This window comes from Sciurus vulgaris (assembly GCF_902686455.1).
Source record: "Sciurus vulgaris genome assembly, chromosome: 8".
Taxonomy (NCBI): domain Eukaryota; kingdom Metazoa; phylum Chordata; class Mammalia; order Rodentia; family Sciuridae; genus Sciurus; species Sciurus vulgaris.
Window position 1 is genome coordinate 116,887,062 of NC_136468.1, and position 24,314 is coordinate 116,911,375.

At 47.5% G+C, this 24,314-nt stretch overlaps 1 protein-coding gene across 2 annotated transcripts; it reads left to right on the forward strand.

Annotated features, from left to right (window-relative positions):
- Positions 1-1,945: 1,945 nt before the first annotated feature.
- Positions 1,946-23,647, forward strand: SEC14L2 (SEC14 like lipid binding 2). 2 transcript variants are annotated; one of them, XM_079150602.1, is made up of 12 exons: positions 2,110-2,270; positions 4,269-4,344; positions 9,000-9,043; positions 9,418-9,477; positions 9,748-9,936; positions 11,360-11,455; positions 11,591-11,651; positions 12,304-12,387; positions 15,674-15,780; positions 15,863-16,002; positions 16,128-16,297; positions 22,137-23,647. In XM_079150602.1, the coding sequence occupies exons 1-12, from the start codon at positions 2,217-2,219 to the stop codon at positions 22,265-22,267; spliced, it is 1,212 nt and encodes a 403-aa protein (XP_079006728.1). In that variant the 5' UTR covers positions 2,110-2,216; the 3' UTR covers positions 22,268-23,647. The 2 variants fall into 2 exon arrangements, with proteins under 2 accessions (XP_079006729.1, XP_079006728.1); XM_079150603.1 differs by lacking the exon at positions 4,269-4,344 and having other exon boundaries at positions 1,946-2,270.
- The last annotated feature ends 667 nt before the right edge of the window (positions 23,648-24,314 follow it).

Genomic DNA, 24,314 nt, shown 5'->3' on the forward strand with positions numbered 1-24,314 from the left:
AGCTGTTAAATGAATGGTCTTTGCTTAGCTCTCTCTTGCCAGGCCTAGCACATGGCACTATGTTGGCATTCATGTATTCAACATACATTTATTAATCCCTGTGTACAAGGCACGGGGCTTATGGGGACTTGGGTCAATGAAACAGGGCCCTGTGCCCAAGGACTTCATGGTACAGTATGGCAAATGCTATTAAACAAGGCCACGTCAAGGATCTGAGTGTCCCTATCTACTCTTATTTCTGCCTTTCTGGTTGTAGTCATACTTCCAACCAACCACGAAAACTTAGTTCTTGCCATTGTGCTGGCATGGAACAAATGAGTCTTCCTTCCATATTCCCTCCTACCCCGTATTTTAAGGCCCAAGTTAAATACCACTCCCTCCATGAAGCCTTCTTGAATTCTTCAATCCAAATCAAATTCTCAAGCCATGTGTGGTGGCACACACCTGTAATCCAGGAGGCAGAAAGGTTGCAAGTTCTAGGTCAGCCTCTAGTAAGAGGCTGTTTTTAAAAAAGGCGGTATGGGGGGTGTGGTGCAGGGACTAAGGACATAGATTGGTGGTAGAGCCCTTGCCTAGCTCCTGGGTTTAATCCCCAGCACTGCTAAAACAGAAACAAAAACAAAAAGCAAATTTTGCCCTATCTAAACTTCCAGACACTTGCTGCCTGTGGTAGGGACATTTATCTTGTTTTTGTATTTTAATTGACAGGTACCATTTCTTATCTTTGGAGGTTCAGGGTGGTGTCCTATTCACTTCTGGGTCCCAAAACAGTGTCTATGGCCTGGCACAGTAGGAGGAAAGAGTGACCTGAGGCATATGACCAGGTACTACCACAGAGGTAGGATTAAAGTGACAGGGAACCCAGGGAGAGAGGGAAGGCTACTGAGTTCTGAAAGGAGGAACTGGCTTTATTGTGTGGGGAAGTGGAAGTGACCAGAGTGTAGCTAGACAATCAGATGGCATAGGGTGGACCACAGGCTGCTGGGCTGCGACTGCCAAGAGCATCCATCACACATGTAAGACTTGCCACTGCCCAGGAATCCACAGCTCTGGCCCTAGGCAAGAGCTGGAAAGCAGATAAACTGATAGCAGGTCTGCTTTCATTGGGCCAATGCTTTCATTGTGGCTTCCTCCACGAAGACTGGCCAGGTAGGCAGCAGAGGGAGGCTGTTCAGGGAGTGCTAGGAAGTGGTTACAAGAAGCCAGCTCTGTGCTAGGCACTGCCCAAAGTGAATTATATATATTAACTCCCTTTTGCCTTCTTCTAATTTCAAACAAGGGTTATCAACCACCCTCCTCACTCCAAGCCAGTTAGTGAATACAGAAGCTGGATTTGGAGAGGAAAAGTCTCTTGCTGATGAAATCTCATAAAAAGTGGAGAATTTGGTATTCAAACCTAAGTCTTTTGATTTCCAGAAAGGAAGCACTCCTCCACCCCAGCTGAGGTGTGAGCCCTTAGGCAGAGGGCAGGGAAGGGTAGAAGCGAGGGACAGGACCCAGGGTGAAGAGACTCTGGACTGTGCTTCCTTGCTCCTCAACCTGGCTCGGTATTCTTCTCTCTACCTGTCCTACATGTGGAGGGAAAAGGCCGTCAGGCGCTGAAAGGTCCCAAGCTGGACTGGCGGCAGTGGTTCTAAATGGATGGCATGACAGGTGGAAGAAGTGCCCCAGAGAGACCCGCCAATACCACAGTTCCTAGAGGTAGGGTGACGCTATGTTCGAGGGACATGGCTCCTCACAAGGGTACCAGAACGTTCTCTATCGTCTTGTGCGGAAGACAGGAGCGGCGAGGTCCTGCACTAAGGGGTCTAACCTTATAAAAGGTCATTGGTAACTTTCAATCTCCTTGTTCCAATGGAAGAGTGGTCCAGAGAGCCTCAGTGCTTGTCTAGGGTCACACCGAAAGCTAGGGGTAAAATTTGGGACTGAACCCCAGACATCCTAGTCTTCTGATGCCCGCTGGCCACAGTCCGAGTGGGCACTCCGGTTCGCCTCCGCGCCTGGCTCGGATTCCCGAGGATGGAGAGGGCACGCGTCAGAGCCTCGCGCGCCTCCGCGCTTCTCTCCCCACCCCGCCCCTCGGGATCCTTTAAGAGGCGGGGCTTGGCCGCCGGCCCCGCGGCCCCGGCAAAAGGCTGGGACTTTACTCCGGCGGCGGCGAACGAGTCCGTTCTCCATCAGCTGCCGCAACCGCCGCGCCCCGAGCCTGAGCCAGGATGAGCGGCAGAGTCGGCGATCTGAGCCCCAAACAGAAAGAGGCACTAGCCAAGGTGAGCCGTCAGCCTGGCCCCGGCCCCTCCTCGGGGCTGTGCTCTCGTCCTCGGGTGAGAAGAGGCTGGTTGAGTGGCGAGGGACCGTCCCGGCGGGAGGGCGGCGGAGGGAGCGACTGGCGGTCGCCCCCTCTTGACCCGTACCCAGCTGACCGCGCTTCCCTCTTTCAGTCCGCCTGGGGACCCCAAGAAGTTTGGTCACCCGGGCCCCAGCTCCAAGCAGCCCTGGCGGTGCCACCTGGGAAGAAGTGGTTGCTTTGGAAGCCCTTGGAGGCTGCTAAGGGTACAAAGGCAACATTCATCCTCGGGGCTGGCAGGGACTGGCAGTCGGGCCCTGGGACAGGGGCAGGGCCCCAGGTTTCCTCCCATTTCCGGGAGATTTTCCTCTTGCCGAGGCAGTGGCAAATGGAAAGGGTCCAGGACAGCTCCTTAGGATACTCGCCCTTACTCGGCACCAAATCGCTGTGCGACCTTGGGCAAAGCCCTGTCCTTCTCTGGTTGCTCCTTGATGAAACGAAAGGAGGAGGTTGGACCAGCTGATGTTGAAGGGAGCACATCTATGTCTAAGATGCCTCCTCAGGAATCACTGTGTTGGTGTTTGTTTGAGCCAAGACCAACCCTCGCCTGTGTTGCAACCCAGACCCCTTCCTGACTGGGGACTTAGGTTAATATTCCTCAGAAGGCAAGGAAGTGAACCTGGGCAGAGGAGGGGGCTACAGTTCAAAGTCTGGTCCCACTTCCCCACCAGCTGAATCTGCTTATCTCTGTTGCTTTTGAAGAGAGGGGAGGTTTGCTGTTCTCCGGACCTCGCCTAGGTCCAGCCCCAAGGTTTGGAGGTCCTGTGGGTGGGCAGTTTTCCATTGCTCGGGTGCAGGGAGAAGATGCCCCATGCTATGGCAGTAATAGGGAGGCATTGACCCCATGAAGAATTTTCCCAGTTTGGGCCTCCCCATCCCAGGAAGACAGGGTAGGGAGACTTCAGATTTTACTGCTGACCTGCAGGGAACAGGTAAGATATGATTACACTGGAAACCAGGGACTGGGTAGGGTCCTTGGTGAGGGATGGCTTCATGCCTGCAGTTTGGATAAGCAGTGACCCTGGAACATTAGGAGCTGCTTTGGGGGTTGGGATGGTCTCAGTCCTGGCTGACCTAAGCAAAGGGCAGAGGTGGATGGTCCTTATTGTTCCCCTCTGGGGCCGTCCTGTATGTCAGTGACCAGGGAAAGGTGAATGGTTGAGCTGGAGGCTTGGGGAGGGTGTATGGGGGCCTGCTCACCTACAAGGTAATGAGAGATTGGAGGTAGGTGTGGCTGTCCCTTAGGGTCACTGTCCACCTCTCTTGTTTGGCTCTAACTGCACTTTCCCCCTTCATAGCTTCCTGCTGAAACTGTTCCCTCCACCTGAGTTGCCCGCCCCACTCCCTCTGCTTCTTTCCAAGTCCTTCGAGCCCAGCTTAAATGCCATTTTTTACATGAAGTCATGTAAGACCACCCTCTTCCTTCCCTCTGCTGCCTAGCACACTGCTCACCATTCCATTAGCAAGGGGCAGGAGACCATGGTGGAAGGAGTATGTGCTCTGGACTCTGGACAGGCCTAGATGTGTATCCCAACTCTGTTTATTAGTGTTTGACCTTGGACATGTTGCTTAGCCTCTCTGAGCTCTTATTCCTTCATCTGTAAAATGGGGACAGTGATACATACCCCAGGGGCTTGGAGTGAAGAGTGGATAAGATAGTGCCAGTGCCTGCTACTGCGCCTGCTGGTCAGATTGGTGTGTAGAAGGACTCACAAAAAGGCAGGCACAGTGTCATATTCACTTCTTACCCCCCACTACTACCTAACCTGGTACCCCAGAAAGACAGAGAGCCCCATGGGGCCCAGGTACTAAGACAGTTTCTATAGCACTGAACCATGTAACAGAGTCTCCTATGGATAGTCCCTGGCAGAGGGCGGTCAGGGTGGGACCTACCATTCACCCAAGCTGCCTCTCCCTACAGTTTCGGGAGAATGTCCAGGACGTGCTGCCTGCGCTGCCGAATCCAGATGACTATTTTCTCCTGCGCTGGCTCCGAGGTGAGGGAAGAGGGGCTGTGGGAGGCTGAGACAGGGGTGCATTCTGGGTAACAGAATGACCGCCTCTGGGAACCCTGCCCCTGGCGATCTGAGAATTTGGGGTGTTCAGGCTTTAGAATAAAATAGTACTTGGCAATTACAAAACCTCAACCTTCTTATTGGTTAAAGATATTAAGGCTCAGAGAGGCAAAGTGACTTGCTCCAAGTCACACTGTGGGAGAGCTGCAGGCAGAGAGAAGACTGGAGTCCCAGTCCACTTATGGTCAGCACAGTGCTCTTTCTGTCTACTACATAAATCTGTTCTGCTGATCAACTGGAGGAAGCAAAGTGAGGAACAGTGAGGAGGGCCCCACCATGTGAAAAGTCAGAAGCAGAGGTGAGATTAGAACCAGAGTCCTGGTTCCTGGGAGAGGCTGGCCTTCTCTGGGCCCTGCTGGGTGACAGACCCTCTGCTGCCAGCTGTTCGGGCAACTTGAAGCAGGGGAAGTGTGCATGGGGAATGTGAAGGGCTCAGCTCAACCTACATAGACAAGATTTCTCAAATACCTGCCGGGTTCCAGCTCTGCTCTGGCCTGGCTGTGGCATCTGAACCAAGGTGTCACTTCTTCCCCAAGAGATCTTCGTCTGGGAAAACAGGACAAGGCAGGGTGCCCTGCCTAGTGTAAGATATAACACAACAGAGCTCTGCATGTAGTGATGACCTGTACAAGCTGCTACTAACATCAGAGTCAAACTTGATCCTGTTCTCACTCCTAAAACCTTTCTATTCATTTCCCTCTTCTCCTCTCCTGTGAGTCAAGTCATGTGCCACTTCCCCTAGTTCTTCTGACATACTTTTTTTTCTTTATAGAAACTTTATGATTAGACATAAAAAAACAAAGAAAATACCACTGTGTTAAATTAGCAGATCTTGAGATGTGATGTAGAATCATATCCCCAAATATTAAAGTACAAATCATATCTTATTATTTGAGGACTCATACACACACCTACATGCTCAGGAGTGTACAACTATATCTTTCCAGATGTAGGGTTAGGGTTAGGGTTCTGCACTGCTACTGCACCTGCTGGTCAGATTGGTATGTAGAAGAACCTACAGAGAGGCAGGCACAGTGTCATATTCACTTCTTACCCCCCACTACTACCTAACCTGGTACCCCAGAAAGAGAGAGCCCCATGGGGTTCGTTCGTTCGTATGTTCGTTTGTGTATGTGTTGAACCCAGGAGCACTTTACCATCAAGTTCCATCCCTAGTCCTTTACAAACACTTTTTGTTTTTTTAAAATTGGGACAGAGTCTTGCTAAGTTGCTGAGGCTGGCCAGATTGAATTTACAATCCTCCTGCCTCAGCTTCCCAAGTCACTGTAGTTTCTTTTTTTCCTCCAGAAATTTAATGGCGCTGGTATGCTCTTGAGGGTCTGTTAGCAAATACTGAGGATAGGAGCATCCAGGAGAGCCATGTGGGGCCTTGGGTGCCACTTTCACTTTTCCCCCAAAAGATGTGATCCTGCATTCCCAGCCCACCCAGAGATGGGGTGGAGGGGCAGTGTGGGGGTGGCAGTGGAGTTAATCCAGGCTGGAGGAAATTTTGGCCCAGCATTTGCTGAAGGGCTGGAGCTAGAAGCAGGTGGGTGGAGAGAGTGGGAAGACAGTGGCCTCCTTAAAGGGCCAGCTGTAAGATGATCAAAGCAAGCATGGAGCTGCTGCTTGGAGGAGGGAAGTGTGGTTTCTGAGAGCCAGTTAAAGAGTTCTGTAGCTCTCTTTTGTCTACGAAGAATGGTGGGGTCCTGGCAGCTGGTCTCCCAAGCACCTAACCCCACTCCTTCTCCTGAGTCCTGGGATTATCTTCTTTGCATAAGGCTTGATAGTTCACCATGTGCCCATATCAGGCACCACACCACCTTCACATTCACAGGGGGTATCAAAGTGTGTGGTCATCCTCATTTGCCAGATGAGAAAACTTAGTTTCAAAGAGGAAAGGGGATTTACCTGAAGATATACAGCCATTGCCAAGCAGAATCAGGGCAGAAACCTAGGGTTCCAGATTCTCAGATGGCACCCTTTCCAGTAAGCCACAGCATCCTTTCCAGTAAGCCATTGCTGCTCCTGTAGCCAAGCTCTGCTTCTAAAACAGTTCAGAAGTGTCTTGTCTGCATTTCACTTGTGCTCACATTTCTTGGGCAGGAGCTCAGGCCTGGTCAGACCCTATTATGAATTCCAATTAGGGTTTTTGTTGCCTTAAAAAAACAACGACCCTTTTCTCTTTCTGCCTTGGATTCTAAAGGAGACATTTGCAAACCTCACACAAGCATGATGCCAGGTGTGAGGTTGGGGTTCAGTTCTGCTGGCCCCCAAGCACTGTGATCAGATATACAAGTCTCCACTGTGCCCCTCCACCTGTCTGGGGCTGAGCTCTGGGCACCCAGCAAGGAGGGTTAGATAGCAAGATAAAAAGGTGGTGGAAACCCTGGGAGGGAGGCAGAGCACATCTGAGTCTGCATTTTACAGAACCAGGGAGCGAGCAGACAAGAACTCCAGGCGGCTGCTCTTAGTCTGGGTTCTCTTGCAGTGCTATGATTTTGAGCTGCCACTGATCAGGGCAGCAAGAACCCAGCGAGGTTGACTGAGCAGGAATGGGGAGGTGCCAGGTGCTGTCAGAAGCAAGTAGTATCTCAGGCCCTTGCAATAGACCCTGGATGTTGGACCCTGATAGATAAGGGTTAACTGGAGAGCTTTCCCCCAAATTAGGGGGTTCACCATTTGCTGCCACCCTGCCCCTGTTCTGTAGGAAGATAAGGGCTCTCCTTTCAGGAGTGTGTCCCTTCCGTAGAAAAGTCCCATTTTCGTGGTCCAACTCCTGTATCATGAGAAGATACTGCTTCATCTCTTACTAGTGTTTCTAGCTTATCAGATGATTTGGTCAGAGATATACAGTATCTTGTCCAAGGTCAAATGGAGAAGGTGGAAGAGCGGGGATGTAAATCTGCATTATATTTCTCTACAAGCTGCAATGGCACTGGAAGGGTGGTAGTCAAGGGGAACTTCCCAAGACCAGTTCCTGAGAGTGACTGTTCAGTTCTACCAGTGTGTGTTCAGCACCTGTGATGGGTGTGGCACTGGTCAAACCTCATCGAGATGAAGTGTCAGAGCCCACAGAGAGGACTAGAATTAAGACAGCAGTCAGGGAATGTGCTTATCTGCTCCTGGAGAGTGATATGAAGGGACAAGTGACAGCCCAGGGAGCAGCCTTTCTGGCCCAAGTTCCAGGGTTCTCAGTTGATCTAGATGGCAAACAAATCCATGGAGGTTGAACAACTTAGGGATGGGGGCGTACAGTTCATAGTTCAGATGGTGAAATTGGCCAGAATCTGGATCTCAGAAAATCTTCAAAGAATAGAATAAAGTTGACTGTACCAAGATGAAATTTGATAGGGATGGATCTCTATGTATGGGATAAAGGCTCAACAGCACAGGTGCAAAAGATTTGTGGCTTTCAGTTGACTCAAAGTTCTGCCTGGGCTAAGGGCAGGACTATCGTCAAGAAAATTCTTAGGCTTTATTGGAGAAGGCATACAACACCCGGGGCTATGCTTGACTCTGAACAGCACACTTTAAGAGAGCCCTTGACAAACTGGAAAACATCCAAAGGGAAGTTATGAGGATGGTCTTGAAACTGATTGTGAGGAACAGTGAAAGTCTCCAAGGATGTACAGCATGATACTAACACAGATCCAGGTCGACAGCACAGAATTTTCTAGTACTGGAAGGGTAGTATTGTGACTGAAGAAGCAACCCTGTCCTCTGAGTGTCTCTGGATCTCCGCTCAGTATGAGGAATGCAGATGGCAGCTCTAATTAGTTGGAAGGAAATGGCCTTGAGGGACAGTGAGGTCTTTGTGTTCAGACTTGAGCAGGATAACTTGTTGGGGTTCATGCATAAATAAAGTGTTGGTTCAGGGGAACTTTTAAAAAAATTTTTTAGATGTTGATTTTATTTATTCATTTATTTATATGTGGTGCTGAGAATCAAACCCAGTGCCTCATACATGCTAGGCAAGTGCTTTACCACTGAGCTACAACCCAAGCCCTTCAGGTAAACTTTAATTCAGAAACTTTTCAGAAACTCTTTGTGCTCCTTTAAGGTATGTGTGGATCCTTTAAGAACATGACAAGATTGACTGGAGGCATATTGACTTCTCTACCTCACTGGGGGGTTCTGCCAGTTCCATTTCAGATTACAGGGCAACTATGTTCATCTTTGAACTGCGGGTCAATTTCCCAGGGCTGGATGTTAGACTGGAGGAGATAAAGTTTGTCCATGTCAAATGATAAGGGGGTCCAGGGTTCACTTTCCCTGAGAAGAGATAAAACCCTTCACCTGATTGCATCCACTGGGGTAGAACTCTTGACCCTGAAGTTGCAATCCCGCCCCCAGCTTCCCTGAACTTGACCTGTACTCCCCACAAAACCAGGGGCTGCGGTGTTTCAGGAGCCCTCAGTGGAGGTCCTCATATTGGCTTCTGCTTGTGGGATGACCTGTGAGGCAGCTGGGAACATGCCCTAGACGAGTTGGTCCCAGGATGGGAACAGGGAAATCTCTCCATCCTTGGACACCCAGACTGCCAGTTTAATCCTGACCATGTTTCTCTATTATAGCAAGAAGCTTTGACCTGCAGAAGTCAGAGGCTATGCTCCGGAAGGTGAGATCCATTTGGCTTCAAATCCCGGTGTTGCCTCTGTTCCTCCCTGTCAGAATCATACCTTGCCTGGATTTCTTTTACCTACCCCCACCTACTCTGATCACAGCCCTTTGCTTGTGTAACATCTGAGTTTTAGCCGATCACTTGCATTATCCCTCTGGGACAAAGTGCATTCCTTTCCTTGGATATGCAGAGCTTTCCCAGTTCCAGGCCAGGCAAGAATGCTAATCTGTTCAGCTGAGACCTCTAAAACAGGCAGGGCCTTCTTTTCCATTTCATGCTGTCACTTATAGTTAGATGCATATTAAGAACCCCCACTCGCCCCTCCTTCCCACTTCCCACTTTAAAATCTCTGATTGATTATATGTTTGCAGCATGTGGAGTTCCGAAAGCAAAAGGACATTGACAACATCATTAGCTGGCAGCCTCCAGAGGTGAGGATACATTAGCTTGCTCCATTTCAATGCTAGAACAATAGACCCACAGCCTGTGTCCTGTTTCTATGAACTGAGATCCTCAGAAGAAAGGTATGACAGGGCCAAGGGAGCCATGATGGTTTCCAGAGTGGGTATCCATTGGCATCCAGGAGAGGGATGTGGAAGGAGAGACTAAGGAACCCAAAGTAAAGCTCTGCCATCCAGGGAAGGTAGGGATGCCCTGGGTCTGTCCAGGTACCACCTACTCACTCAGGTGTCTTTACTCAGGTGATCCAACAGTATCTGTCAGGGGGCAGGTGTGGCTATGACCTGGAGGGCTGCCCTGTCTGGTACGATATCATTGGGCCTCTGGATGCCAAGGGTCTGCTGTTGTCAGCCACCAAACAGGACCTACTAAGGACCAAGATGCGGGACTGTGAGCTGCTTCTGCAGGAGTGTGCCTGCCAGAGCACAAAGGTGAGTGGCCTACTGTTGTCCAGAATGAGTTGACATGTGGAGGCATTCAAATAGAAGTAAGGATGTCACAGAGGGATGGAAATACAGCCTCAGGGCTGAGGCCGGGCTTTTGGATTTCAAAGACCAGTAAAGTCTCAGAATTTGAGGAATTGATATATAATGTTGCCAATTTTTGTTGTGCTGGCAATTGAACCCAGGGCCTTGCATATGCTAGACAAGTGCTATTACCAGTGAGCTACAACCCCAACCTGACATTTTTATTTTGCCAAATAAGTACTTAAAATGATCATCTATTATTGCCTTAATACCCCAAACTATAGGAATGGTATAATCTCAGAATAAAAGGCAGTCCTTTAGGTTTTTTTTTGTTTGTTTGTTTTTTTTTTTTTTTTTTTTTTTTTTTGCACTTGGGATTGAACCCAGGGGCACTTTACCACTGAGCTTTTTATTTTTTATTTTGAGACAGGTTCTTGCGCTGTTGCCCAGTCTGGCCTAGAACTTGCAATCTTGCTGCTTTAGCCTCCCGAGTATAACAGTCCTTCAAATTGAATAAATTTGTCTTCAAAAAAACTTCACTGCAGTTGGGAATGTAGCTCAGCAGTAGAGCAACAAAGCCTAGCATGGGTGAGGCCCTGGGTTTGATCCTTAGTACCTCAAACAAAAATGAAAACAAAAACCCACTATATTATTGTTATTTTTCTTACATATATGAAGACCAGTGAAAACTTGTCACGTACCAACCCAACCTTGAACAAGTATTGAAGCACCATTGGTGTAGATGAGCTCAGATTCTGTTCTTGTCTAACTCTGAATTCAAAAGAGATCAGGACTGCTGATGCCCTTACTGAGAAAAAGACTGAGAAACAAGTTGACCTTCTCTCCTTCCTTCCTTCCAACAGTTGTAAAGATCCAGTGAAACCATATGATAAAGTTTAGGGACATTTCAGTACTGCCATCTTCAAATGTTCACAGAGAGGCTACTGGGTGCAGAGACCCCAGGGGGCTGGGGATGCAGGAGACATTGAACCTACATTCACCCTTAAGGGCTTAGAGCAGACAGGTCATCTATACCTACACAAGAATTGACTGCACAGGTGCCGCATGGGTGCTGCACACAGATCACAGTGATTCAAAGGAAGAGAGGCTTCCAGGCGAACCTTCAGGACAAGAGGACCTCAGATGTAATCTAGATCCACCCAGTCGTTTACCAGATGAGAACATGGAGACCTAGGCAGGAGGAACCACTTGCTTAGGCCACAATTCCAGCCTGGGGTGGTTAACTCAATTTGGAAAATCCTGGGCCCAGCCCAGACCAGATGTATTGCTCTGTGTGTACATGGTGCAATCAGCATTTGCCCCGAAGAGGGCTGGGCTTCTGCACTGGGGCAGCCTGATGTGACTTTCTGCTATCCGTTCCCTGTAGTTGGGGAAGAAAATAGAGACCATCACCATGATTTATGACTGCGAGGGGCTGGGCCTCAAGCATCTCTGGAAACCTGCAGTGGAAGCTTATGGAGAGGTGAGGGAATGGAAGTGGGAACCTCAGCTAGGTTGCCCTGTGGGATGGGGCAGATTTTGGTCTGGAGGAAGCAGGGCTTCTCTCCCTGGAATAAAGGGCTGAGGCTGCTGGATATGTGATTTTTTGTTTCCACAGTTTCTCTGCATGTTTGAGGAAAATTATCCTGAAACACTGAAGCGTCTGTTTGTTGTTAAAGGTAAGTTGGGGTAGGGCACGGTTGCACGCACCTGTAATCCTAGTGGCTCAGGAAGCTAAGGCAGAAGGATTGTGAGTTTAAAGCCAGCCTCAGCAACTTGGTGAGACCCTATGCAACTCAGTGAGACCCTGTCTCTAAATAAATATAAAAAAAGGGCTGGGAATGTGGTTCAGTGGTTAAGTGCCCCTGGATCTAATCCCTGGTACAAAAAAAAAAAAAAAAAAAAAGTTGGGAATTTCCAGTGATGAAGTCAAATGGGAAAGGGGGCCAAAAACATTACTTGGGGGCAGATTAAGAAAAGTAAAATAAGGAGCCAAAGGAGGGGCCCAAGGTCATGTTCCAAAGGTTGACGTTGACATATCAGATGCTTTCTGATGTGCAGAGCTTTTAATTTTTGTCACCTCCTCTGAGCTGTCCAGCCTAATGAGATAGGAAGGGATCAGTTGACCAGATCCAAGGATGGGGAGGCTGAACTTCAAACAGGTGTCATACTGAACCTCACACCCCAGGCAGCCTATGTGCACTCCACAGCACCAGGGATGTGTGGCTCAACATGTGGTAGCGACGCTGCAGAGAGGTAGGCTCCAGATGACACCATTAGGGATTGACTGAACATTGCCCCCAGCCTCACATGGTCTGGTCTCTGTTCTAGCCCCCAAGCTGTTTCCTGTGGCCTATAATCTCATCAAACCCTTCCTGAGTGAGGACACTCGGAAGAAGATCATGGTCCTTGGAGGTGAGTAGCCCAGACTCTTCTCAAATCCACAGATTGGTCTGTGGCCCAAATTGGACCTGGTTTCCCAGGTATAGCCATGGCTGCCAGGGTGAAGGCTTGGGAGCAGTGGGACCCACATCCAAGTAGGGACAGAGATAGGGCCTTCCTATCAGTTTTCATAAGCACTTTTTCTCAGATATTCTGGAAGCAAACACTGGGCTTATAATTGCAGATTCAAAGATGAATGAAACTCCAGTCCTTGCCCTTAAGGTGTTTACGGTATTATAAGAGAGAGGTGACCTATAGAGAGAAAGCTGAGATACAAACTAGAAGACACTAGAAAACACATTGAGAAGGTGCCATGGAGGTCAGAAGAGCAAGATTGCTTACAGTTGGGGGCAACTAGGAGTGGCTTCATGTGACAAGCACCTTCTCATGTGCCAGGCTCTGGGCTAAGTGCCAGGCTCCAAAGATGAAAAAGACAGAGTCCCTTGAAGAACTCTCAGGGAAGGGAGACACAAACAGATGTTTATCAGCATGATATGGTAAATAGAAGAAAGGGGAAACCACAAAGCACATGGGAGAGCTGAGCAGGGGCACCCGCCCCACTTGAGCTGGGGAAGAAGTGATGCATGCTGCTGTGGGATGAGTAAGAGCTTGCAACAAGGCAGGAAGCTGCCTGGCAGAAAGTAAGCATTGAGCAAAGACCTTCTGGTCTGACACAGGCAGTTGTTATTAAACATGAGACAGGGTGCAGCAAGAGGTGAGCCAGGAGCCAGGCTGCAGAGGACCCAGGGTACCATGTTGAGAAGCTGGGACATGACTGTATAGGTCCCCAGGAGCCAGAGAAGACTTCTCAGTAAGAGAGTATCACCATCAGATTTTAAACTGATGTATGGCAAGATCGTGTAGAACAGATACCAGTTTGCACACTGTTGCCACAGTCCATGCGAGGGGTATTGCAATCATGAACTGGGGCGGTGGTGGTAGGGATAAGGAGAGGAAGTTGGATTTATGCTTATTTAGGAAGTAAAACAGCAGAACTCAAGTTGACTGGATTAGGAGCTACAGGAGAAAGAGAAATCCAGAATGGCTCCTTGATGTCTGGCATAAATGACAGAGTAGATGCTGATGCTAAATTAGTTTGACAGAGGAAAACAACTGGTAGGAACTTGAATGAGCTTGGGGTTAAGCCTGAGGAGTTTGTGAGATCTACAGATGTTGGGAACACATATGCCTGAAGCTTAGGCGAGAACTCGTCTGGAGATTTGGGAGTTATCAAATAAAGGTGGCAGCTAAAACCTTGAGAGTAGATAAGATGCCCAGGGAAGAACAGGGGCTGGACCCTGGGAGAATATCCAAGTTCAAGAGCAGGTACCCCACTAGGGAGACTGAGAAGAAGTGATTAATGAGGTTGGCAGAGAAGCAGGCCAATAGGGATTGAATATGCAGAGAAGCAGGGAGAACACAGAGGCACACGGGAAAGCATGACCCAAAACTCACAAGGAGGATGCACAGGTATCAAGCTAGCCAGAGAGAGGCAGTTTTGCTTTTCTGGAGCAGGACATGGAGTGTTGGGAAAAAGAGCTAGAAAGGTAGATTGGGACAGCTCAAAGGTTTGATGCCTCCTGTGCGACTGAACTGGGGGTAGGTCATAGGGATTCTGAAGGTTTCTGAATGTTCCCCTTTATGTGACACATTAAAAGCAATGATTTTCCAAACATGTGCTAGAGAGATGGGGCATGTATGACATTGTCAGGAGAGTACAGGATTTCTGAGTTCTAGCCCTAGCCCCAGCAATGACAGATTGTGTTTCTCATTGCCTCAGTTACTCCCTCTGTAAGATGGGAAGAACTGTCCTGGCCTTATCCCAACTCTCCAGCTGAACTGGGGGAAGAAATGAAAATTCAGAGCAAAAGGCTTTTATGATTTTTGGTTTATCTGCTGCTACCACCCACCATGTACATGAGACGGTTTGGTTTCCTGGCAGCCGAACTATGTAGGAGGCTCAGTCTGTTCTCCCACCCACACCTAAATTCTTTCAACCAAACCTGCCTCAGGCTGGGAAGGTACAGGATCTTCATCGAAGGAGGGATGAAATTCACTCCAGGCTGGTCACTGGAGCTTAGCAATGCAAATTAAATCACTCTTAAAACCACAGGCATTATGTTCCCAGAAGTTGCCTGGTCTTTGGGTCCTAAAAATTGGAGGACTAAAAGACATGGACAGTCCCTGTGGGTTTCTTTTCTTCTTCTGGTACTAGGAATTAAACTCAGGAGTCCACTATCATTGAGCTATCCCCAGCCCTTTTTATTTATTTTTAAAATTTCGAGACAGGTTCTCAATAAGTTGCTGAGACTGGCCTTGAACTTGGGATCCTCCTGCCCCGTTCTCCCAGATTACTGGGATTATAGGCACGTGCCACCATGTCCCTATAGGGTTTTAGTCAGCACTGCAAAAAAGACAATGCACTGTCCCCCATGGCTTGGAGTTGCTGCCTAAATATGGTCTATATAGTCAGCACAGAAAGGTTTCCAGTATCAAAACATTGTACTTGGCTGATATTTCTTCACAAATGTGGTTGCTGGAAATGTGGTTCTCAGCACTGGATGCACTAGAATCAAACTCTTCTAGTCAGGAGAGAGCTTGGTTATAAAAAGCAACCAAATAGCCCAAAACAACAAGGGCAGGAGTGGACTTGGGGTTTGGGTAAAGCCAAGGGAAACTATTTAAGGGATTACTTTACAGTGGATTCATTTAGTAAGTTACAATTGAGCACAATTATGTATAGTATAAGTGCAGACTTCCATCTTATCAGGGTAGAGCAGACCTTCCTGTCTGCTGCACATGCTGTTCCCTTTGCCTGAAACACCCTTCCCCACTTTGTCCCCTTCCTGCTTGTACTTTAATGTTTGCACCACCTTCCTTGGGGATGATAATATATTGTTTTTAGTGTAGGGCACCTTACAGTTTACAGAGCCCTCTCAAGTATACTTAGTTCATTCCTGCCACAACCCTGTAGGGCAGGAAGAACTAGCTTGAATGAACTAACTTTCTAAGGTTGCTCAGCCAGTCAGAGGATAGCAACTCAGGTCTCCCAATTCCTGGCCCGGGACAGGTCATTTCTCTGGGAAATTGCTATTCCTAACCCCCTCAAAAGTACCGTGCATGCATCATACCCTTCTAATGCCCATCTTTATAGGGGAAGGGAAAGGGACAGTTTTTTTTCTGTTGCTTTAATATAGACTGTCAGGGCTGTGGTGAAATCTTGCCTAGTGACATATCTCATCCTTCCCTCTCTTGCCAGCAAACTGGAAGGAGGTTCTACTGAAACATATCAGCCCTGACCAGTTGCCTGTGGAGTACGGGGGCACCATGACTGACCCTGATGGAAACCCCAAGTGTAAATCCAAGGTGAGCACCACCAGGGGCTGAAGGTGAACAGGGAAGCCTGGCTTAAATATACGTTCCAGTTCATTCCGTGCTCTGCTTTTAGATCAACTACGGGGGTGACATCCCCAAGAAGTATCACGTGCGAGACCAGGTAAAGCAGCAATATGAACACAATGTGCAGATTTCCCGTGGCTCTTCCCATCAAGTGGAGTATGAGATCCTCTTTCCAGGCTGTGTCCTCAGGTAGGACCTGGTCCTTTCAGGAGAACTATAGGTTCCAGTGAGTGGGCTGGAGTGGAAGAACCCTAGTGCCAGAGATATACACATGCAGGTGGAATTATGTCTAAATGACTGGCTATCTCCTGCAGGTGGCAGTTCATGTCAGAGGGAGCAGACGTTGGTTTTGGAATTTTCCTGAAGACCAAGATGGGGGAGAGGCAACGGGCAGGGGAGATGACAGAGGTGCTGCCTAACCAGAGGTACAACTCCCACCTGGTCCCTGAGGATGGGACTCTCACCTGCAGTGATCCTGGCATCTGTAAGTATATCTATCTTGGCAATGCTTGGCAAAGCCTCTATCAGCTCTCTGCCTGTGAGTCCCTTCTTATTCCATGGATTTGGGCTCTCAAAGTGTTTGAGTGGGAAGTGGAATCCTATGAGCTCAGCTCTCTCCTTGCATAGATGAGAAACTGAGGCTTGGAGAGGTATAATGACTTGTTCAAGGTGACTCAGCTGGTTAGCAGTAAGAAGGCTCTCCCAGGTATAGGTGAGTCACAGTGTAGGTGAGCACTGGGGTTCAGAATGTCGGCTTTTGGGTCTAACTGGGTCTGTGACTATGGGCAGACATTTCTGAGGATGTTCTTTCCCCACAGGCCAGAGAGGCAGAACTGGCTGGATGGGTGTAGGGATCAGAGGTCAAGCAGTGTGCTGAGGAAACCCAATCTTGACCAATCAGTTCCACTCATGTTCAGTTGACCAAGAACAGACATAGGATGTGAATAGGCAGTTTACATATGAAGAAATAAGAATGGCAAACAGACATGTAAAAAGTGTTTAACCTCTCCTGACTTTGCAGTATTGATTAAAACTTCCTTTGACTCAGCAGTTCTACTTCTGGAAACGTATTACAGAAATATTTACACAAATACACAAAGAAAGAGGGAGTAGGATGTTCCTAGCAGCCTGATAAACTGGCAGTGAACCAAATGGCCATAAAGAAGGTCTTGTTAAATAAATTATAGTCCATCCATACAATGGAATATCATATAGACATTAAAGAGAATAAATTGAGATATAAGATATCTGATACATATTAAATGAAACATAGTATGTATGGCATATACTAACTTTGGTTTTAAAAAAGTGTGTACACAGAAAAGAATTCTGGGGAGCCTAGGCTAACTCTAATGGTTATCTCGGGAGAACTAGAATGATTAAACTCCCTTGAAATAACCCCTATTGGAGTTAGCATTAGAGTTAGGGCTTTCATTTTTTTACACTATTTCTGCAAATATACTTTATTGCAATAATGCAATACATTTATAAGCATGTGTGCATACACAAACACAATCAAATTCCTAGTTTCCTTTCTGACAGAGTCAAGGGGCTGGGAGTGGAAAGTCAATGAGCAAGGGTTTTATGATCAGACCTGAATTGAACTGGACTACTGGCTGACTGCCTGGCCTTAGGCAAGTGACTTAACCTCCCTGAGTTTCAATTTCTTGATTGCTACTGGGGTATCTTATAGGGATACCAGATGTGATAAGATCTGTGAGGCACTTACCATAATGCCTGGCATATAGCAAGCACTCAATACTCTGTGGCTACCATTATTATTTTTAGGGCAATTGTGGGAGCAGGACCATCCTGGAGATTATGCTGCAAAAATGGGAGAAGCCTAGAGGCCCATTTCTCTCTCTCTCTCTCTCTCTCTCTCTCTCTCTTTCTTTCTTCTCTCTCTCTCTCTCTCCTTCTGCTCTCCCTCTCTCTCTCCTTGGTACTAGGGATTTAACCTAGGGGTGCTTAAAAACTGAGCCACAACCCCAGCCCTTTATTTTTTATTTTGAGACAGAGTCTCACTAAGTTGCTGAGGCTGGCTTTGAACTTGTGATCCTCCTGCCTCAGCCTCCCGAGCAGCTAGAACAAGTGCCACTGTGCTGTGGGCTCTTTCTTCTTCCTTTCCTTCTCCTTCTCCTCTTCCTTCTCTGCCTCCAGAGTAGCAGGGATTACAGGCATGTACCACCACATCTAGCCCCACAGCCCATCTCTAAGGCAGCACCACCAGGAGGTCTGAGCTAGCTCCACAGATGTCTCAGCCTCTGTGATGGTCCACACCATCACCCAGTCTGTGTTTCTTTCTCATTTCTCACATCTCAGGCAACCTCAGTCTCTACCGCCCCCTCCTCACAGATGCTTTGTGGCACAATATGGCTCCCTATTCTTGTTAGTAAGTAGCCTGGTCCAGGGGGAGAAGGCGTTGTTGCTTCAGCAAGAACAAGGTTTAGCACCAGCCCAGACACTGTCACCCACAGAGGATAAAGTGCTTTGTACATACAAGCTTGAATTTCTTTTTTTAAAAGATGGGAAGATGAGGTATAGAGAAGGGACATTCTCTCTCCCACAAAGTAACTTACATAGACAGCAAGAAATTCTTTAGAATCCTAGTCCATGATTTCTTGGCCATAGACTATCTTAGAGATGATCAGGACATCTCTTTGATATGAAAATAGAGAGAGTGGAGTCCCAGACCAGGAAAGTAATTTCCCTGTCATAGATCCAATTAGGAGAGCTCCAACCTATATTCTAGCATTGCCCATTACCCCTCTCTCTCTTCCTTAGTAGCTGAAGGGCAACACAGCCTGTGAAGGGACTATGAACCTTTTAACATAATCAGGCTTTGGTTTGCAAATCCCAAATTTATTATATATAGTTCCTCTTGGAAACATTCTTGATAGGAACCTACCTGGAATCCTGCTGTCTATAGGGCCTTGACTAGGATCTGTGAATCACCCATTCCCAGGAAAAGCAGTCAGGCAGCAGCATCCATTCCACCTTCCCAGGTATAAAGACAATGAGGTGGGATTAGCTGTTATCTGAGGCATGGCTCAGGTTAGACCCAAGCCCAGAGAATCCAGTGTTGGGTCACAAGCTCACCTGTGGTAGGAAGTGACCTCAGAGAATCAGAAGATTCCCCTGCAAGGTATAACACAATCATCCAGTGGAGAAATTAAACCCCTCGGTGCACCAGCTTCCAGTGGCTGGAACACATTAACCTTCATTGGGCTTTTCTGACCCTTGTCCAGGTGTATTGCTGAGGGGACCAAAGTTTGAACTGATTTTTGCTCTCACCAAATATTTACTGAGGGCCTACTGTGTATGGAAGACTCAACTCAATACTCAATGGAAATATTCAGAGAAAAAAGCTAGATTTTGTCCAATAGGAGGGCATAATGTGGTCGTGAAGACCTAGAAAGAAAGTGACACTGCGCTGCTGCCAGTTTTGGGTGAAAAGAGGCCAGCCGGGCAACAGAAGGACTGCTTTCTGAGAAAGTCCAACTTGGCTACCAGTTCTTCAAGTGTCTTGAACAAGTATCTCTAAAGAATTAGATGTGGCTTCCCTTCTTTTCAAAATGAGGGGAGTAGACCAGAGCAGATCTTAATTTGGGGCCCATGGACTCCCCAGAGCAGCTGTCTTAAATCCTAAAGATCAAACACTCCCCTTTTATAAAACAAAGAATGTGTAGTGTCCCCTTTACTATTCTCAAATGGAATTCATAAATATATAATATACCTACACATATAATTTAAAAATCAATATAACTGGACATGGTGGTACATGACTGCAATCCCAACAATTCAGGAGGCTGAGGCAGGAGGATCCTGCCTCAAGTTCCAGGCCAGCCTCAGCAACTTGGTGAGACCCTGTCTCAAAATAAAAGATAAAAAGGGCTGTAGATGTAGCTAAGTGGTAGGGCACCCATGATCTATCTGTAAGAGGAATAAAAGGAAACTCATATCAAATATATATTTGAGATTATACATATGTATGTAGTGTGTGTGTGTGTGTGGTTTTTTTTCCCTGCAGTGCTGGGGATTAAACCCAATGCTTCAGGCATGCTAGGCAAGTGCTCTACCACTCAGCTACATCCAGCCCTAGAATTTTTTTTTTTCATTACATGAATGAGAGGACAACTTATCTTTAGAATAGTATCTTTCCCACTGGGAACCACTGCCCCAGAGACTCTATGATGGCCTCCATGGAATCTGAAATTTGATGCCTTCATCAGATTCTCAAGGGGCATTCTCAGATCCCAACAATAGTTGGGAAGCCCTAGCTTGAAAGGTCTTTAGTGGCTCCATGAGCCTGTGAATAGATGACTAGTGTAAAGATGAACCATGCAGACTCTGGAGCTGCAGTGACTCCACTTCCTGAGGGCCTGTGCCTCTGATCAAGCCCTTCCTCATTTCTGAAGGCAGAATATCTTGCTAGGCAGAGCCATTTCAATGCTGCTACTTGATCTAAGGAAATCAAAGGATCCTTCTCCCAGCATGATGGACTCTAGTTGACAAGGCTGTGTCATCCAGGGCAGAGAGGAAACTTCATTTTTTTCCTTGTTTTTTGTTTGCTTGTTTTTGTACTAGGGATTGAACCCAGAGGCACTTCACCAATGAGCCACATCCCCAGCCCATTTTATTTTTTGAGTCAAGGCCTTGCTAATTAGCTGAGGATAGCCTAGAACTTGTAATCCTCCTGCCTCAGTCTCCCAAGTGACCAGGATTACAGGCATGTGCCACCATGCCCGGCAAAACTTCCCTCTTTACAGGGCTGTAAGACCTCTGGTACAGAGAGAAAATGACATATTCACTTCATGCCAGGAAGGAGTGGGTGGTGTGCCTATTGTTGGTCTAAGCTATCATTTTATCCAGGGTCAGGAAAAGAGAAAGGGAAAGTCTTAGGATAAATACATAGGTTTTTCTTCTTGCTGGGAAAAGTGGGAGAAGACCAGCATAGGGAAGAGGTGGAACTAGTGTTTTTGTTTTTGTGCTTAGTTCTCTTGAAGGGGATGTTTGACTGAAATGGAACAACTTTTCAAAGAAACAGGGTTAGATTAAAAGCTAGTCTGTTCTATTGCCAAGGCTTGGAAGCTTTGTCTGCCAACTACATGCCCATTTTCTCTTCCCAGAGGAAATCACTGCTAATAGGTCTTGTCTAGTATTTTACCAAATATTTTCCATCCCTTTACAAGTATCACGTTTCCATTATAATTAGGCCATTTACACACACGAATGCATTCATAGGAATTATGTCTGAAAGACCCTGTCTGTAAAATTGAAAGGGCTGAGGATGTAGCTCAGTAGTTAAGCGCTGCTGGGTTCAATCCCCTACACAAAAACAAAAACAAAAAACAAAGACATTTTTTGGGGGGATGGGGCTTCAGGATATATTGTAGACATTTCCCCAGTCAATATATCAAGCTTATCTTTTTATATGATATAAAATAGCACTCCATCATATGGATTACAGCATAATTGTTTATGCAATTTTCCCTTGAAGAACATTTGAGTTTTCCCAGTTTCTTATTATAAGCAGATATGCAGTGAGCACCCTTGTCCATTTATCTTTTTGCAGGATAAATTCCTAGTTTACAAAGTTTGCACATTTTACCTTTTATCAGAAACTGAACAGGGCTGGGTTTTCCAGAGCCCAAGTCAGGCAAGACAAAGAGGAATGTGGACCAGAGGCAAATTTAGCTCTATCATTTTTTCACTACGTGACATAAGAGACCTCCTTTTTATCAGGCGTAAAACTCATAGAGGGCTGGGGATATAGCTCAGTTGGTAGAGTGCTTGCCTTGCAAGCACAAGGCCCTGGATTCAATCCCTAGTACCACAAAAAAACAAAACAAAACAAAACAAAACAAACAAACAAAAAAAAAACCAAAAAAACTCAGAGTTGCGAGAAATAATGTGATCACATACACAGATTATCAATCCAATGCTGTGAAACATAAATAGGCATTATTACTATTATTACAACTACTACTACTGCTATTAATTCTATGCTCCCTTTCAAAGCCCAGTTCAATCTGTCTTGTCTAAAAAGCCAAGGTTGTGGTGTACAGAGCCCTCTTCTTCCCAGATGTTACAGATATGATTGTCTTTGTCACTCATCTGGCACTTAGCATGCTTTACACTCCACAAAGTCTTGTCAGCCCAGCTAGACTAATGTTTAGAAGGTCAAAGACGATTGGGCATACTCCCTTCATCCCCCTTACCTCCCACACTGTCTTGCTCAGTCAATAAAAAACAACAAAAATCGCTGTTCCTGAGCTTTCTGTTAAAACCGCCTGAATGTCTGGTTTTCTGCCTCCCCTCAGATGTCCTGCGGTTTGACAACACCTACAGCTTCATTCATGCCAAGAAGGTCAGTTTCACTGTGGAGGTCCTGCTTCCAGACAAAGCCTCAGAAGAGAAGATGAATCAGCTGGGGGCAGTCACCCCAAAATAATGTCACCATCTACAGCAGGCCTGGCCCCCTCAGTGTCTCCCTGTTGGTTTCCTTGTAGCAGTCATTTCCCTGCAATCCTACAGCCCAAAGAAACTGGGCTGGAGGGAAGATTTCAGGCTGGATATGGGAGCTTTCATTTTAGAATCAGGAACAGGGCAAATAGCTAGAGTGGGTCTCCTTGCCTCTCAAATTACTAAGGAGTCCCTGGGGGCTGACCATCACAATAGGATCTATCTGTTCTATAAACCTTGCCAACTTTCACCTCAGTGACAGCTAAGACAGGGAGAGGGGTTACCATGGGGATGGCAGCAGGGAATAAATTAGAAAAGCAGGGGACCTCACATTTCAGGGAAGCCAATTGTAGGGGAGGAACTTGCTCCCAAATGAACATGGACATTTATATCATAAGGAGGGACAGCAGGGTGGCTGGTTGCTAGAGCTATGGTGGGAATCAGACGCTCTTCCAAACTTTTTTTTTATCACTGAGGCTGGGGTATCTTTTGGCTTTTCCCATGTCTCAGGAGTGGTTCAAGTCAGCACAGAAGGTTGATAGGCAGGTCTCTCACCTTAAGAACTCCAGGCATCTCCTGGGCCCTACTGGATGTCACTTTAATTACTAATGATGGTCAGTGACTCAGAGCTTCCTGGGATTTGGTACCCAGCCACTGTTCTTCAAAGCAAACAAAAGCACAAGGGCAATTACCTTTAGGGATCACAGCTGGTGGAAGGACCAAGGAGGCTAGGATTGGGAATAAGTCCTAAAAGGGGGGCCTTCCATCCCCTTTTTGGTGCCACCAGCTTCTCATCAAGTAACTCTCCATTTGAGCATTCCAGGCAAAAATGACAAATGATATCAAGACAGTAGCACTCAGAGCATTTTTTGTTCTGAATCTCCCACAGTGCCCGCCAACCGGCTTCCTGACTGACCTGAACAAGACCTTGATAGTCCCATCTCTGTGGGAGGCGTGTAACGGGTGCAAAGTGGGTTCCTCGTGCCTGTGAATGTAGGTAGCCAGGCCGAGAGATTGTCCGGGCAGGCTGCCAAAGGCCTGGCCAGCATCTCGCAAAACCAGGGACTGGGGACGGCCATGAAATCACAGCACTTGAACCGACACGTCCTGCGGGTAAACGCCAGATCCTGGGCTGCTCAGAACTCGGGAAGGCCCTTGCGGGACCTTTTTTCCCGTGGACCCCGGGCTCTGGTTCAACCTGGGGAGCTCGTCTTGCGAAGTTGAGAGAGGCCGGGCAGGGGCTGGGTTAGCGCTGACCAGAGGAGGCTTAGGCCGCACAGCCCCCGGTCGATCGCTCAGGGGGACATCCTGGTCTTGGTTTACAAAACTATTTTAGGAAGATTTACAGATGAATAAAGCATTGACTGTACAGGGAGTGGAATTCAATGCCCACCGCTCGATTCCTCGCTGCCCCTTATTTTGAAACCCAAACGTCACCTAGTTGCAGTTTCCCGCTAAGGGACGCTTGCGCAAAAACCTCTGCTGCTGTGCTCTCGCGTGAGCTTTTATGGGCGGTTCGACTAACAACTTGCCTCCTGATTGGCATCGCCGGTGGGCTGTCATCTGCCATCTTTTCTCAGGGCAATAAGGGTGCTAGGTTTGACTTCACCGCTGAGGGCAGAGTCCCGGCCCCCTTTGGCGGCGCCAAACGCGGCGGGTGTACGTGAGCTCTGACAGGAGTGGGTCCCTGAGAGCGCTTGCTGCGCCTCCGGTGGGCCCCAAGTGGTAAGGAGGCGGAGCAGGGGCGGTCACGTGGCATTTAGGGACCGTCTCCTAATTCCGCGCCAGCACTGTGATTCAGGGGTTGGGGACATTTCTGTCCCCACCCCTAGCCTCGAACTCAGTTCCCGCTGACTGACTGCCCCACACTAACCTACAAGGATGCAGACGCCTAGGGCTGAAAACGGTGACCTCCGTAAGGAGTTGGTATTCATTTTCCCAGTATTTATTTGATGATAAAATTGATTCTTAATGAACATCTAGGTACCACGCAAAATTCCTGTACTTACCGACTGGAATTGTTGCAAAGATTTAAG

Excerpts from the sequence above, each read along its gene's own strand:
- SEC14L2 (XM_079150602.1), top strand. The coding sequence starts at position 2,217 with ATGAGCGGCAGAGTCGGCGATCTGAGCCCCAAACAGAAAGAGGCACTA. Across the intron at positions 12,388-15,673 it reads GAAGATCATGGTCCTTGGAG|CAAACTGGAAGGAGGTTCTA; the intron begins GTGAGTAGCCCA and ends CTCTCTTGCCAG. Across the intron at positions 15,781-15,862 it reads ACCCCAAGTGTAAATCCAAG|ATCAACTACGGGGGTGACAT; the intron begins GTGAGCACCACC and ends CTCTGCTTTTAG.